Consider the following 17,608-nt stretch of genomic DNA (forward strand, 5'->3'; position numbering starts at 1 on the left):
AGGTGTCTAATCACTAGTGTGTGGAAAGAGGGCTTGATGTGATTGCCTACACATAGGTATCTAGTGCCATTTGACTGGCCACTGCCATTCCAGCAAAGAGGTCCTTTGTCACATCTGCCATGCAGGTGTCTTGGATACCCTAGGGCATCTCAAGTAGTACTAGATGACTACATTTAGGCAAGTAGGTATGGTTTGTTCATTATGTCAGTGGAACTTGTGTTGCCCAAACAGTGATGTCTACTTAAGGGTGAACTGAATGTCTCTCTTGACTGCATTTTTTCAGGTCTTGATTCTGTAATCAGCGTCTCTGGCTGTGTAAGGAAGGGAGCTAGTATGTCTGTTGCTACAAAAGGCAGAAAAGTTAGGCAAACCTTTTGGTAATATAAAATGTTGCAAGTGGGATCTTGGCAGATGAGGGCAGATCTCTATCCTCTCTTACTTGGTAACAAATTATCATCCATGATAGCCAGCAAAGGTGTTCTTATCTCATGAACTGATCTGAAATCATCTGGTGCTAGATCTGACATGTTCATTTCAGTGTAGTGAGTTTGTAGCTTCACTTTAGTTAGTCTGGCCAGCAAGAAAAAAAAAAGGCAATTTGATAATGGGGTTTTTATTGCTTAGATATTTTGTAGCTAGAATGGTGGTATTCTCTATTTGGTTTTCCTTTATGTATTTGAAAGGATAGAACAAATATCAACGACTGAGGTATTCTATACTGATGAGCAGAATGCACACTTTTAACTGACTGTGATTTAAGACATTAAATGTAAAGGTCCTGATACAGCTTAGCTGAATCATTATATGTGATAGTAAGACATGTAGTATGCTTGCATTTGTGTATGTTGTACAGCCTGGATTAGTCAGTCAGAACGATAAGGACATATACTGATAGTACAGTCTTTGAAATCTACTCCCTGCAGTAGATACAGAAACCCTTTGGGTGAATTAGTAGTAAAGGATGTTATGGCTCATTTTTGAGAAACTAGTGTTATATTCAGTGTCAGGTGGAAGCCAAAGACTTGAGTAAGGAGTTCTCAAAAATGTCAAACGTTCAAGAATAGCTGCCTTCTATTGTTGAAAGGAAGCGTGCAAGTTGAAATTATGTCTTATAGTTTCCGGACAGTTTGATCGCTCATGTAAATACAGGATAAGCAGTCACTAGCAACAGAATTATATCATCAAAATTGCTGATATCTTTATTGTAAGCTAAATGTGTTTTATTAGTTCAAATAACTTTATGGATCCCTGCATCATAATAACAATGTTTCTAGTACTGTCAGCTTCCTAATAACTCCTGTATATCATATGTGTGCAGAGTTCTTTACAAGATCTGCAGAAAAATGGATTCAAGGCTGTTGTGGTTAACTCCGGCCAGCAGCTCAGCCCCACACAGCTGCTCACACACTCCCCCGTAATCAGAAGAGTAAAAGTGAGAAAACTCGTGGGTTCAGATAAAGACAGTTTAATAGGTAAAGCCAAAACTGCGTGTGAAGAAAAACAAAACAAGGAATTCATTCACTGCTTCCAATGGGCAGGCAGGTGTTCAGCCATCCCCAGGAAAGCAGGGCTCCATCACACGTAATGGTGACTTGGCAAGACAAACACTGTAACTCCGAACGTCCCCCTTTTCGTCCTCATTCCCCCAGCTTTATATGCTGAGCATGACATCATATGGTGTGGGATATCCCTTTGGTCAGTTGGGGTCAGCTGTCCCAGCTGTGTCCCCTCCCAACCTCTTGTGCACCCTCAGCCTCCTCTCCGGCAGCGTGGTGTGAGAAGCAGAAAAGGCCTTGATGCTGTGCAAGAACCGTTCAGCAACAGCTAAAACATCCCTGTGTTATCAACATCGTTTTCATCACAAATCCTACGAGCTGCTGTGATGAAAATCAACTCTGTCCCAGCCAAAACCAATACAAAGGCCTAACCCAAATGTCAGCAGTGGGACAGTCAGCACCAGAGGTTTTGTGAATGAAGTAAGGAGGTGATGGGAGGAAGTTTAATGTCTATCGAGAGGGAGCTAATCTTAAGTCTGGAGTATAGAGACCATGGCACTTACAGAAAAGTATACAGTTGGGTCAGTTTAGTCAGCTGTTTAACAGCAAATGCATGAGTTGGCATGTGTCAATCTCACACACTTCTTGTCTCAGTTATTTCTGCAAACCTAAGACTGTCTTTGAAGCAGATCTTATAATCAACTCACAGCATACTTTGGCCGCTCAGCAGCAGAAAGGGACCTTACAGATGCTTTAAGGTTTTCTAGCACAATGAGAAACCTGGATAGGAGGGAAGAAGTCATTTCTACTGGACACTGTGAAGGGCCAGGACACGATTTACATCAGAAGTCCTGGTTTAAGTGCTTTTCTTTTGAAGGCTATTAACAAGTGCAAATTACAGGAGGCCAGTGGTTACTTTAACATGTCAGGATTTGTTAAGCTACTTGGTAGTTCCCAGGATAAGAAGATGAGAGTGGTGTAAAGTTGTCCCTGTGTCACTCTTACCAGGTGTTGTGTGCATGGCTGTCTCTGCTCTGCAGTAATGTGATGTTGAACATCACTGTTACTATTAAAAGTGTATCTCTGCCAATCAGATTTTTCCATGAAAGTGAACAAAAAATCTTCCACTCAGTATTTAAACAGCACAGTTTTATTGTCATTGTGGCTTCTTTTGCAAATGACATTTATCTCCCTCAAATTTACAATATTTACATGGCGGATGTTAAGAATTTTTGATTTAGAGACCATTCAGGCTTCTATTTGTACACTTGGTAGAAATAGGATCTGCAAATGCCAACAAGATGATAACAAACAGAACATACTGTGGAACTGCTGTGCCTCATTTCTAAGCTTTACACTATATTTGCAATTCCTGGTGTGCACAAGGTCAGGAAATAAAATTCCTTTTCTTCCAGAATACTTTTGATGGGGACATGAGGCTGCCAAATTGTTAAGTCATTTATCGGTGCATCCTTTTCCCATAATTTTGCAGAGCAGGTCAGGTTGAATAAATGAAGGAGGGTGCCCAACGTATTTGCGGTGTTCTTGGTGCCATGGGCTGTTGTAATTGCTGCTGAGAAACTGTTTATCACTCTATTCCCAGAAAATTGCCTGGAGACTGGCTGATGTTCCTTTTGCTATGACAGAAGCCAAATTAAAGGAGCGTAGGGGTGGTCTGCAGTGCTTGTCAGTAGGCAGAGTTTTTAGAGCTGTCTGAAAATGAATCACATACAGAATCACAGAATCACAGAACGTTAGGGATTGGAAGGGACCTCGAAAGATCATCTAGTCCAATCCCCCCGCCGGAGCAGGATTACCTAGACCATATCACACAGGAACGCGTCCAGGCGGGTTTTGAATGTCTCCAGAGAAGGAGACTCCACAACCTCTCTGGGCAGCCTGTTCCAGTGTTCGGTCACCCTCACTGTAAAGAAGTTTTTCCTCATATTTATGTGGAACCTCCTGTGTTCCAGCTTGTACCCATTGCCCCTTGTCCTGTCAAGGGATGTGACTGAGAAGAGCCTGGCTCCATCCTCATGACACTTGCCCTTTACATATTTATAAACATTAATGAGGTCACCCCTCAGTCTTCTCTTTTCTAAACTAAAGAGACCCAGCTCCCTCAGCCTCTCCTCATAAGGGAGATGTTCCACCCCCTTAATCATCTTCATGGCTCTGCGCTGGACTCTCTCTAGCAGTTCCCTGTCCTTCTTGAACTGAGGGGCCCAGAACTGGACACAATATTCCAGATGCGGCCTCACCAGGACAGAGCAGAGGGGGAGGAGAACCTCTCTCGACCTGCTAACCACACCCCTTCTAATACAGCCCAGGATGCCATTGGCCTTCTTGACCACAAGGGCACACTGCTGGCTCATGGTCATCCTGCTGTCCACTAGGACCCCCAGGTCCCTTTCCCCTACGCTGGTCTCCAACAGGTCTGCCCCCAACTTGTACTGGTACATGGGGTTGTTCTTGCCCAGATGCAGGACTCTACACTTGCCCTTGTTATATTTCATTAAATTTCTCCCCGCCCAACTCTCCAGCCTGTCCAGGTCTCTCTGAATGGCTGCGCAGCCTGCCGGTGTGTCAACCACTCCTCCCAGTTTTGTGTCATCAGTGAACTTGCTGACAGTGCACTCTATTCCCTCATCCAAGTCATTAATGAATATATTGAATAGTACTGGTCCCAGTACCGACCCTTGAGGGATTCCACTAGATACAGGCCTCCAACTGGACTCTGTCCCATTGACCACCACTCTCTGGCTTCTTTCCTTCAGCCAGTTCACAATCCACCTCACTACCCCATCATCCAGACCACACTTCCTCAGTTTAGCTGCGAGGATGCTGTGGGAGACCATGTCAAACACTTTACTGAAATCGAGATAGACCACATCCACAGCTTTACCATCATCTGTCCACCGGGTTATGTCCTCATAAAAGGCTATCAAGTTGGTTAAGCATGACTTCCCCTTGGTGAAGCCATGCTGACTGCCCCTAATGATCCTCCTATCCTTGATGTGCCTAGAGACAGCACCAAGGCCAAGTTGTTCCATTACCTTTCCAGGAATGGAAGTGAGGCTGACCGGTCTATAGTTACCCAGGTCCTCCTTCTTGAGCTGAACTGGGGAGTATAATTCTTCCATTCCAGCAGGGAATCGAAGGGCAGTTCTTCAGAACTGATTTTTTGTGAAATTATGTTAATTTTGGAAAAAATATTTTTAGAATTATATTTGAAAACAATTTTAGAAACATTGTTCAAGAAACAGAGGACTACTTAAGAGTCCTTTTTAGCAAACACAGGATTCATGTGGAAAACTAGGATCTTTTGGGGGCATCTGTCCAAGTGCAAGCATTTGAACACTCTGGATAGCTACACTGTGGGGCCTCTTCGTTGTCTGTAGAAATATTTCCAATGAAGTCCGTGTTGACTGCTTACACAGATACAAGAAGTGGTTCCTAGAAGGCCCTGTGAAGAGACCCTACATTGCCTTAGATGTTTATATTTGCAGTGTAGACACCTAACGCTAGGTGAAATAGAGCCTACGATTTAGGCCCACAGAGAGTCCCTAGGAATGCACTGGGGCTCTGCAAATATACAGCAGGCTCTATAGAGAGCAATAAAGTAATACTTCAGGTTTTACCATTTTAACCACTCAGGGACACCAATTTAAAAAAAAAAAGCAATATTTATTCATTATTTTAACTGAGGAAATTTCTTATGGTCAATCTAATGGCACTGGAAACTTCATTAAGTCCATATTTTCCTTCTTTGTGCAGTAAATGATTATTATGTAAAGCAAACAAAACATTAAAATGTCAGGACTGTTGTTAAAAAGGCCATCACAGCTTCCTTCTCTAATTATAAAAAGAGATTTCTGTTTCCTGTGATACCTCATATACCACTATTGGCTCCTAACAAGCATGAGAGTTGCTATGAATACACTTAAGACCTGTGGCAGTTATGTTTCCTTTATTTTTCCCCTTTAACCATATCTACGACAGCGCAGTTTCAAGATTCTTCATTGCATTTAACATTTCATTTAGTCTTTTCCATATCTGTATAATATTTGCTAAGTGAATGTCCAGCTAAGTTCATCATGAATCAGGATTGCAAAAGTTACCTCTTTACTTGGCCTTTTAAATGCTATAAAAATAAATATATTCAGCGATTTGCTTTTCCTTTTGCTATCTTAGTTTATTTAAAAGTATTACTTCCTTGCTACTTTTTACAAACATTCTTCGAGAAAGTAATATAACCATGATCACTAAATATTGAAGTTCTGTCTGTTATACATAGCGCATTCTACACTGTTATTAAAAACTTTAATTTCATAACATAGTAAAAAACTTTACAATTTTAATATTTTATGTAGCTTCATTGGAAAATAATGTTGGTCCAATGACTTTGTTGTAGGCCTAAATGAAAAGAGAGATTAATTCTGAGAGTATTTAGCATTATTTTTCTTGATGTTGTCATTCAGAATAGGATTTAATGTAATATATAGCTGGTAACTTTACAGATAACTGCAGTTAATCAGCAGACTGTGCACTTCAGTCTGCTTTTCCTCTGTTGAAAAATTTCCTTTCCAAGTTTTAGCAAATAACTTTACTAAAGAAAGAAAGCGTTGTTTGGGTCACAATTTAATCAAGTATTTGAACATTTAGATTAGGAAATTAATGAGACTTAAACATGTCTTTAAAATTAAACTCATGTATAAATGCATTACGAAGTACACTGGAGCAGCAGGACTGAGAGAGATTCTCTCTTGCAGAGATAATCCATTCTTTCAAACTGTGGCTTATTCTTCCCAGTTTGATTGTGTTTATGGAAGTTGATGAATCTGATACTTTCTTTGACCTCATTGACATGGGATAATCAGCTGAAATTGTACCAGCTTGTGTGTCTGAGTTCCTGCGGCTGAATTTTCTACTGAGGTCAAGTGGCTGGAGATGCTGCATTGCAAAAATATGTTGGAATAAAGATATTACATTCTTATCATGTACTGTAGAGCAAAGAATGAAAATAATGCTATTTATTTAGTCTTCAGAGCTATTTAACAGAAAACTATATCATTTCATGGTCAATTTTACATATCAGTAAGTGGTTTCTGCATGTATATTTTTCTGTGCAGGTCAACTTCTATGTAAGGGTGAAGGCAATTTATACCCTTGGACACAGCGTATCTCTGATTGCTCTTACAACAGGAAGTATAATTCTTTGCCTTTTCAGGTATGTGTTTTTCATGACTACATATGAACAATGATAAGACAGTTTTAAGTGTTGTCTGATTGCTCAGGTATTTAGAAAATGCATCGGTTTTACACTTTTCTCAATTAAACAGCTGACAATAATGTAATGCTAACTTGATTTTTGCTAGCACCAATCATATTAAAAAATTTCAAAGCACTTTACAAAGTCACAGACATTACAGCCCATGTAAGAAAAAATAGTCATTTAGGAATGGATTATGTGAAGCATTTTTGATTTGATTATTAAAATCAACACCTTGAATTGCTCTTGAAAATTAGTAGGATGCTGGTCTCAACACTGGATAAGTGGGCAGCCATATTTTGCAGAAGCTGCTGAGAAGTCTCCAGGGGTACTATATTTAAATATTCAGAGACTATTCAGAGCAGATACATAACCCATAATTACATTTTGGGATATCTTCGAAAAAATGAATTGAGTCACTCATGGTTATCTTCTTTCTACCAGCAAATGTTACAGGACAGATTGTGCATTTTCAAAACTGTTAAAACCTAATAACACATTTAAGACAGTGAGTTATAGACATCTGAATGTTGTCCATCACAAGAAGTCAGTTATAACAAACAGATCAAGAATTTCAGAGGTGTACTCAAAGCCTTCGACTTCAGTTTAAATATCCAAGTTGAGAACTTCCCAATCTCTGTTGAGTCAGTGGAAAGACCCAGGCTTTTTTCCAGGGGGGAACATAGGGTCTTCTAAGTCTCCCCCTAAAGCAGCCTGTTTCTCTGTTATCTACAGGGCATGTAGGGGCCTCCTAACATAGTGAGTTGAATTAGGAACCCAAATAAATTGTAAAAATGCCCTATTCAGTAGATAGTTTCCCAAGCATGTAGCAAGCAGACAGTTATTATTGAAGGCTGCAGCTGAAGCAATTGTAAATTATCAATAATAGAAGTGAACGCAAATGGCTATATGTGTACGTCTGTTTATCTCTCAGACATGTTGTGGGGCATCCCGTACATTAATGGTAATTTTTAAGGACAGAGTTTGGAAAGTAAGAATGTTTCTGTACTTTTTAACTTTTCGCTACTCAGCTAGTAACACCTCCTATCCAAGAAACCTACTTTGCCCTGAAAAGTCCGGGGGTTCTATATAGAGAATGTCAATATACTGTTTATAAAGATCAGTCACTCACCCTTGAAACGCATTCACCTTTGATTTTAACCAGCAAACTTTCACCTTGCTGTGTTTAAAAAGGAGAGCAAAGAACTCTTCCAAGTGAAACTGTCTAAAGATTTGGTAGTTAAGCAGTGAGTTAAAAATCAGAAGTTACTAAAGCAGTAGGGTTGTCAAAATCCTGACTTCATCCAGCAGGATTAGGATTTGCACTCTGGATATTAGTAAAACAAGAGATTATTAAAATTGTGCATTGCTGGATTTGTGTATGTATGCTTCAGATTATACTTCATTTAATCCTGAATATGTGCAGTATTTTTAATGAAATCAAACATGGAATAATGTGGAGTTTAATTTAATTGTAGGTAATGTGTTCATGACAAGGAAGTAGAAATTCTTTTTTAAGTATTACGACTTGACTTCTGCAGTCCATTATATATTGTTACATACTGTCTGGCGGAACAGATACAGCCTCAGGGCCTTGCAGTTGTTCACAATATCAGCTATAAGCACACGAAAGCCAGAGCTCTTAAGTGGGGAAAGGAGAGCTGTTTCTGAAAGTTTCCATGCAGTTGCAATATTCTGTTTTGCATTTCTTCCAAAGAACTGGACTTGATTTTAATCTTTACAGAAACATTATATGGGTTCCCATTATTAATATCTGTAAAGGTCACTTTTAGAAGCATTGTGAAAGGAAATGATTTTATATCTGATTAATCTTTTAATCTCAAAACAAAGACATAAACCGTGAATACCTGTAAATAACTTGCCAGATTAAGCTGACAGCATTTTTCAAGTTCCTATGGTGCCACTCCCCACATAATACTCTATGTACTTACTATAATTAGAGCTAACTGGTAACTTTCCAGCACAATATTTTCTTGTTGGAGGTTGCCGGTTTGTCAGGCAGATTCTTCCTTCTGCAAACAATTTATGAACAGCAAAGCTAATAATCTTGATTTAGTCAAAAGGAATTGCTTTACCGTTCTTAGAATGCAGCTTCTATTTCTTCACTTTGAATGTCTAAGTTTTAATATATTATAAAGTTTTAGAAAAGTGGAAATCAAAATGATTGAAAATAAATAGTATTTTTTTCAGATATTTTAAAAAGGGTTGGTTTGTTCCAACTCAGAGTGAAAATAAACTGTAGAACAGCATATTTCTACTAACACTGACATTCTAAAACCTACTATAGATCTTACTATACTTCCTTCAGGGTTACTCCAGTATAACAAAACCTTCCAAAAAAGTCAGTTTCTCTGATATGTGTTTGTTACCAAGGAGAAAAATATGAATCTCCGTAATTTCTGTAAGATGTGCTCTCATGTGCATCAACTGTCTGTAAACATTCCTCACATGGTAGTTTTGTACCATGGCGTAGTCATATAAAAGGAATAAAAAAAGCTTTTGTTTCACTGTCAAAAGAACAGCATTTCTTTGTTATTCTGAATCATCATACATATCCCAAATAAAAATACTTTCTTGCCCACTACCTCCAAAATGTTGGTTTGACAGACAGCATTTATTATTTCAGCTACTGAATGGGAAATGAACTAATCATCTAAATTAGTTACTCAAGGAAAATATTTTCCTCCCATTTGCAGCTTGCATGTCTCTCTGAATTCCATAGGAACATACGATGCAGTCCAATGTAGTAGCAGCATTTCAGTTTTTCTCAGAACCTGTTTCAGCAAAGGACATGCATCAGCCACGGAAATCACTGGATTTTTGACAACTGCTTTAAGTTCAGCCTGGTATTATGCCCTTTGTCAAACCGTGGGCTAACAAGATGCATCTGTTATTTATTTCCCTACACTCACTGTAACTATCCTTGCTTTAGTAGTTTCAGGATGGATTATTTAGTGTTCTTTGTAAAAATCAAAACATGAAGACTCCTTGGAAGCTGCCACTGCAAAACACAACATCCTATTGCATCTTCATTCTTTCACTGCTTGTACTTGCTAAAATGCCCCGGCTTCTGGCTTATTTCCAGGTGCAGTTCAAGGTGCTGGTTTTGACCAAAAAAAAATCTTAGCAGTTTGGTTTCTGGGGATTTGCTATAAAAAAAAATCTGTTAAATGGGAAGATCTTGACAGGAATGTCTTCAAAATGAAAAGCCCTCAATTTATATATAACTTGCTTTCCCTGAGCACTCATTCACTTACCTAGAATATTTAATTTGTCATTTGTTTGTCAGGCTTTCACATGGCTGCTGGACTAAAGAAGAGAAGTTTCACATCTCACTGGATAGAAAGGATAGGCGATCTAATGTTTTGAATGCTTTTTTTAATTGTTCCTGTGTACGCTCACATCATAGGATGAAAAGCCATTATACAGCAAAATGCAGGAGTTAAGTGAAAAATTAAACCAGAAAATAATAGGTGAGAGCATGGCTGAAATATATCCAGGATAATCAAAGTTTTATTTGCAAGAAAAACATTGGGATGAGTGCACACACAGAAGGATATCATAATCTATGTTTATTGTCAGCTTATGTCAAAGTGTGGGAGAAATACCACTGGGATCTTTTGGTCTGTGATGCTGAAAAGGAGTAAGAGATACTTTATGTGTATATTTTAGACAGCCTATAGTGATGATGAGGATGATGACGATAAAAGAAAACAGCAAGGCAACACTGACAATATGACAAAGGAGCAAAGGGTATGCTCTTACTTAAGGTTCATGTTTCTAAGAAACAACTGAAGAGTAATAGAAGACTGTTCAAGAGCTTTCTGTCTTGAAATCTAAAATGCCTCTTTTTAAATCTCTTCTTAGAAAACTTCATTGTACTCGGAACTACATTCATCTGAACCTGTTCCTCTCTTTCATTCTAAGAGCAATCTCTGTTTTAGTCAAGGATGATATTCTCTATTCCAGCTCCAACACAGCTCACTGTCCAGAGGATCAAACCTCATGGGTAATAAACCTCATTTGCTACCTGGTGTAATACTGTTGTGTCACTCCATTCCCACCCCCCACCCCCCCCCGGCCCCGATCCTTTTAAATATTTAGGAATACCAAACTGTCAGAATAGACAATTCTGTAGAGAATATAATTACTACCAAAATGGTCTATTAGAAGTAGCCAGAGAAAGAAGGCTGCAGCACAAGTGAGAGAAGTTAATGTTATTTTGCATGTCCATGAAGGGACATCATGTCACCTGCCAAAACAAATCATGACCGGCTATGGCTCAGAATAAATATGGCCGCTGCATTAATCATCTGGGAGAGTTTTAAGACAAACAGAAGTGCCATCAGCTGGGAATGATTAAAGGCAGCTCATCTGGAAATGTTCTGGCAGATTTATCAGAGGTCCAGGAATTGGACAGGTATCAATGGAGACAGAGAAATGAGTCAGGGAAATAAATATTTGCATAAGTTGTCTTCAGTAACTCCTCTGTACTTTCTGGCTATGACAGAAGTGTTGTCATCTGCATTCTTGGCAAGCTAGTATGATTACTGCATTTTCATGCACAGTGGTTAAAAAAAATCTCAAGTCTTGCTATTAAAAGACTGACAACTATATGATATTCCCCATTCTCTGCCTCCGTTGTTTCAGTCAAAAGTGCTGCAGAAGAACCAGACAAGCATTGCTGAATACCTTCTGAATTTAATTTACTACAATTTAAGCTTCTGAGAAAAAATGGAAGGAAGATTTGTTATATTGCTGAAGCCATACTGTCCCAAAGCATAAAGTTCTTAGCAGTGACTACCAAGCTGTATGTATGAATTAGTAATCTGGGATATTTCTAATGAAGACGAATAGGCTCTGCGTTAATAAACCCAAGGTAGGCAGTTAGTAGTCAGACTGCCAGGGGTAATCAAAAGTTCTTAGGTCCTTGAAAGATTAGATTCTCAAAATACTACTTGATTTCTGCAATTTCTTTTATTCTCCACTTATTCTTGGCTGCAAAGCCTCATACCTTGCTATTTGAATATGTCCATTTTTGTGGACTGTTGAGTAATTTCTGTTGCATTATATGTGGGATGATCCGACACCAGCTTGGCAAGGCTGTTTTGTCTTACATTAACTGGATGCTACCTTTCTTACATAACAGCATGTGGGGTTTGCCCCTTTTGTCACATGTGTGATGTTCCACAGTTTTGCTGCATGCACAGATGTCTAAAAACTCACAAAATTCAATGTAACTAGGTCCTGGATCTGAATGACACAGAGCCATAATTTTGGCTCTTTACTGACAGATACCTTTGCTGTTAAGCATCTGGAAATACACCTGATACAGGATTAGCTGCAGGAGGAAGGGAAAATATTTTGATGCGGGGTTCTGATATGTAAATTGAGAATATAATACAGGGAAGTATTGGAAATTAAAAGAGATTACAGAAATTTTAGATTTTGACTGCTAATCTGGTCCTAAATAGTCATAAGCATAAAAGCAAATTTCAGCGTGCATTTTGAAATGTTTAATTTTCTCCATGTTAAATTTTCTGGCCCATTACTGGTCTGCAATGGATATCCCTTCAGGGGATACAAAGTCCAGAGGTAAGATTAGTCTTACCAAATGAGATGACTGAACTAAGCTGTTTCTCTGGGCTTCTGTCTTTCTCACTGGACAGTCTAGCTCATCTGCTTTGAGACTTTCTCTGGACATGCCTGTCTCTCTCTTCATGAGCTGTATAAGGAGCTAGTTGGCTAGTAGGTGGCTAGCTTTCACCAGAAACCTTGCTTGTAGGCAGCTAAAATTAGGTGAAATTAATTCAACCCTTTGGGCTCTTACTTAGTTGTCTATATAGGCCTGTACACAGCCATAAATATTGGCATCTATGTTACTTGCAATGCACTGAGATATCTGAGGCACCACAAGAGGCTGATGGATACAAAGAAGTATCTCTAGGAGGTCTATGCCCTTCTGGCTTACCAGCTGGTGACTGGGGACCCTGCCTCACTTCATAATAGACAGCTGCGCTTAGACAGAGGAATCAATCACTAGATGAGTAAGTTACATACTTGGGTATTTGGTGTACTTGGAATTTTAACAGAAACAGCAGAGGTATGAAGGGTATTTAAAATGGGGAAAGGAGTAAAGCTGTCAGAAACTAGAAGTTTTATTTAGTCCATTTTGTTTAGTCTGTTACATTCACCATATCATTAAATTTCTCAGCTCAGTCTCAGCAGAAACATTTTTATGTTCAATTCTTGCATCACAGATTTCTGCTGGGAAGTACCAACATCAGCAGCACAGACATCTGAAAATTAATTCTGAAGAGCAGCACACAGACTATGAGTATATTGGGACTTCATTTTATGAAACATGCTTATGTGTTTTGTTAACTAAGAAACACTAAAGCATCTAAAGGGAAAACATAATTTTTAAAAGTCCATTCATCTTTTACTTCTAAGTCTGCTTAGAGTATTCATCATGTAAAGTTATATTTTTCACTCAGTTTCCCATTTAGGCTTGAAAAATTCATAAAGCAGTTTCTTTTTTAATTTTTACTATGTTAGGAAGCCAGCTGGGATTTTAATGTATTTATTAGCCACCTAGTAGATGATAATTTAATCTAATAGCCATTCATTAGCTAACTATTGCAAATGTGTGCATTTATTGATAACCACCACCTTTTACAATATTTATGCTATGAAGTTTTCAAAATTTCTGACCGAATTTGCTATGAGCCATCTAAAGAATTTTTTTACAATTCATTTACATTCTTTTTATATACACAGTAACATTTACAATGTCTCAATTTGCTTGACTGTAGAAAAAAAATCTACTGGATTTGGGTTACTAGTATTACATGGAGAGTTAAGACCCATAGGATATAGTAATAACAGAATAATACAGCATCTTTCCTGCAACAACTTTGATCCTTATTCTCATATTTCAGGTGGGCTGCAAGGCTATTTTGGTGTTTTTTCAGTATGGTGTTATGGCAAACTTTTACTGGCTCTTAGTTGAAGGACTTTACCTCCACATCCTCCTTGTGCTAATATTCTCCCCCAACAGACACTTCACAATCTACCTGCTGATTGGATGGGGTAAGAACTTAAACATCTTCCAATAATATTCTTTTTTTCTGTGTGTATGTATTCATCAGATTCAATATTTCATACCAAAGTAGTCACGTCGTTTCTGTTGGATGACTCCTCAGACTCACTAGTTCCTCAGTGCAGCTCCAGCATAGGTTACGGCCACTGTACCATGGGAGAGAGCGGGTGCAAAACTGCTGAAGCATAACTGCTAGCTTGCTCCTTGGTGTGGCTCTGACCTGTGCCAATCTGTATAATGCCCAGCAATTGTTCAGGAGATAGATAGGATGGTGCAAGGACTGCCACTGCAAAACATATGATTCAGACTGTCCTAATTTGGGAGGAAAAAGAAAGTTTAGCTGCACAGCCACAGGCTATGCTATGCTATTTGCCCAGTAATATTGTCTATCTGGTTTTAAATACATGTATTCCTTTCATTTCCGGAAAGTGCAATGATATTTATACAGAGCACTTTAAAGCTTCCAGTAATAGGTGGTCATAAAACATTTAGGTATTGCTGGGAAATGGGAATAAACCCGTGTGTGTGGGAATAGTTCCTTATAAAGTTATTTACACTTCAGTTTTATATTGTAGGCCTTGGAAGTGAATTGGGAATGCATAACTTGTATCTGTCTCCCTGTAGGTCACTCTGACAGCTTGAAAGAAACCTAAGAAAGGCGTATTCTTTGTGTATTAGTCATTATGGCTGCAGTCTTTGTTTGTGATACATTGCCTACATCATGTAGCTCATCAGATGGGCTTCTCCTTCCATTCACTAAGCTGGTTACTATATGCTGTATATTTGGGGAATAATTGGTTACCAGCAGGCTGAACTTTTTTTTTTTTTTTTGTGGACTTATATTTTTGGAATTATCCTCTAAACCTCTTTGGGATTTTTCAGGAATTCCTACCATATTCATTGTTACATGGACAGTGACACGGATCATTTTAGAGGACACTGGGTAAGTGTGCCAATACAATCCTTGCCTTGGATGTGGTGGTGTTCACACAAAGGTAGTTTGGTGTTCTGAAGGGGACAAGCACAGAACTGAAATTTCAGATATGGCAATAGAGAGGTGTTTAGGAGCTCTTCAGCATGCTGTTTATGCTTGCTTGCTGCTTATTTGAAAAACTCTAAGGGCAAGAGAGGGCAGAGATAGGTTATGACTAACATTACCCCTTGAGACCCACGTTGAGAGCTATCTGCTTTGGAAGTCAAAATAATACTTAAAATAACAGTGAAGGTCCTTGGGTTCAGCACTGCAATACAGTGCAGTAAGATGCTGGGCATTCTAATTTGCTAACTAGCAACTCAAAAGATTGAAATCTAGATTACTTCGGGTATATCTAAATTACATTCCCAGAAGTGAAGCAATGTGATGTAAACATATGTGAGATGCATGTAGTCAGGTAAAGCTATGACTTACTAGAGCCAGACCTGGCTCCCGGCATGGGAAGGGGAACTGAGATAAGAATTTTGTAGGAAGATCAGACTTGCTGCTCCTGCTGGCCCCAAGGAATGGGAGAACATTCCTAGCTAGTGGGACAAAGTTTTCACACTCCTTTTTTTTTCAACCTAACTAATATTTTTCAATTGATTCTGTAATTAAACTGAAAAATCTTGTCCTACATAATTTCTAAGTTTTATTTGCAAGACCCCTAACGTAAACCGAAGGCTAACTTCTTTTTCCTTTGTCATTATGATCACAGTTAGAGGAACTCTGAAGGCTATTGCCCTTGCTTAAGATTAATCTTTCAGAGCACTTATTCTCAGAGTATTTGTACCAAATGTGCTGAGCCCATAGTGAAAATTAAATTTTCAGTTTTTCAGACAAAGTTTCAGGTTCAGTCTCCCATTTTCCTAAAGCAGTTCCAGCCATCTGTAACCTAAATATCCCACAAGGAATTATGACATTTCAGTTGTATCTGTCAGTTGCTTTGCATCTTCCTGCTACCCAGAGGCTGGTGTTAAGTGCTTGTTGGAAAAGTGTCCTTACACAAAGTGAAACTAAGCTTGGTTTCCCTAAAGGCCAACATCCTCCATGATGTCTAATGGTACAGTCTAGTGTGCCTGATGTTTCAGCTGTTTTGAATATGCATATTAAAACCAGGGAAATAAAATTAAAAGCAGAAGATGATTGAATGCCAAATTCTAGGCTAGAACAGGCATTATTTTAGTGTGCTTTGACTTGTATATAAGAAATACTTCTCCTCATAGGTCTTGCTTGCCAGATTATATTAATGTCAACATCATTTTCCCTCTTTTTTTTTATAGTTGCTGGGATACAAATGAGCATGGTGGTCCCTGGTGGGTTATACGAATACCAATTTTAATTTCTATTATAGTAAGTGAACTTTGAAGCATGAATTATAGATCAGTTCAGCATTGTGCAGTGCATATAGCCATTATTCTTTACTGCTGGTTACAGATATGCAAGAATTCTGTTTTAATGAAAATAAATTGCGCTGCAGGAGAAATGTTAAACAGATGCCAAAGCCATTAAAATTTGTTGCCTTCAAAATGTATCTGCCTCCTATTAAATGAGCAGTTGCTTTTATTTGTATGTTGTTCTTTCTTTAACATCTCTCCTGTTTATGAGCCTGGGAGAAGCAGAAATCTAATTATACTTTTCAATTAATTGCAGGTATGGTTTTACATGTAAATAGATAGCCCTGCAATTGAGAATCTGATATTATTGCAGCCATAAAAAACTCTGGCTGTGTATATCTTTCTTTAATTGGTAGCCTACTGAAATATATGTTGAACATGAAGTATTTGCAAAAGAATACCATTTGAGAATGTTTCATGGGGCTTTTCCTGTGTGGAACTCATTAGAATTACTGGAGTAGCATAATAAAATTCCTGTTCACGATGACGATTGTGTAATTAACTTTGTGCGTAATATACTATGTTTATATGTTCATTTCTGAAAACAGTCACAGTGCAAATTAATACATTTCAGATACACTTGCTTTATTTTTAACAGTTTAGTCAGTAAAGTAGAGCAGTATTAGATTACACAAGATTTCAGGAGTCCACATTACACTTGGGCTTGCCTTTCAATCTGTGCCTGCTGAAAATCGAGTTGAGAGAACTTCCTATCATCTTCATCAGAGTGAATTCTACAGTGTTTAAAGAGAAAGCAGAGTATGCATATGTGTGAAATGACATCAGGTAAGGACTCACAGAAAACACGTTTTATGATATGAAGAACTGGGCATGCAACAGAACCACAGCATGAAGAGAATACGTGTACCTCAAAGGAGCTGGAGAATGGGGGATGGTCCAGAGTGAAGAAAATATGCTAAAAGATAAAAGCAAAACAAACCACCTGATATTTACAGAAAGATGGAAGTCTGTTCTCTGGATGTTACATTTAAACAGCTGTCTGGTAGACATGTGCCAGAAAACAGTGCTTCTCCAAAGAAGTCCTAGACCTGGAACAGAAGTTATCCAAGTGCTCATTGGTAGACTTGAATTGCAGCTGAATCTTAGCAAAGGCTGGGAAATGAGTTGTGAGTTAAGAAAATGGAGCACTAGTCAGTCAGCAAAAGTCCGGTATAAAACGTGGACCAGATTCACTGTTTGAGGCAAAGGAACAGTTGTTCTCCTCTTTTTTCTAATGATTCTATTACTGATTTGATACAAAGGGATTGTAAGAGATAGGGGAACATTTTGCTAATGACCTTTTTTGGCTTGCAGGGTGCACATGTTTAGGATCTGCTATCTCCTTCC

The 17,608-nt window shown here is 38.5% G+C and overlaps 1 protein-coding gene across 1 annotated transcript in view; it reads left to right on the forward strand.

Annotated features, from left to right (window-relative positions):
• The window catches only part of VIPR2 (vasoactive intestinal peptide receptor 2), a 60,075-nt gene that overhangs the window by 32,831 nt on the left and 9,636 nt on the right, over window positions 1-17,608 (forward strand). Inside the window, exons 5-9 of the mRNA XM_068404885.1 lie at window positions 6,629-6,726; window positions 10,657-10,798; window positions 13,731-13,881; window positions 14,774-14,834; window positions 16,148-16,217. Of these exons, the coding sequence (XP_068260986.1) occupies window positions 6,629-6,726; window positions 10,657-10,798; window positions 13,731-13,881; window positions 14,774-14,834; window positions 16,148-16,217 (522 nt within the window). The remainder of the gene's footprint in view (window positions 1-6,628; window positions 6,727-10,656; window positions 10,799-13,730; window positions 13,882-14,773; window positions 14,835-16,147; window positions 16,218-17,608) is intronic.

This window comes from Nyctibius grandis, chromosome 7 (assembly GCF_013368605.1).
Source record: "Nyctibius grandis isolate bNycGra1 chromosome 7, bNycGra1.pri, whole genome shotgun sequence".
Classification (NCBI taxonomy): Eukaryota; Metazoa; Chordata; class Aves; order Nyctibiiformes; family Nyctibiidae; genus Nyctibius; species Nyctibius grandis.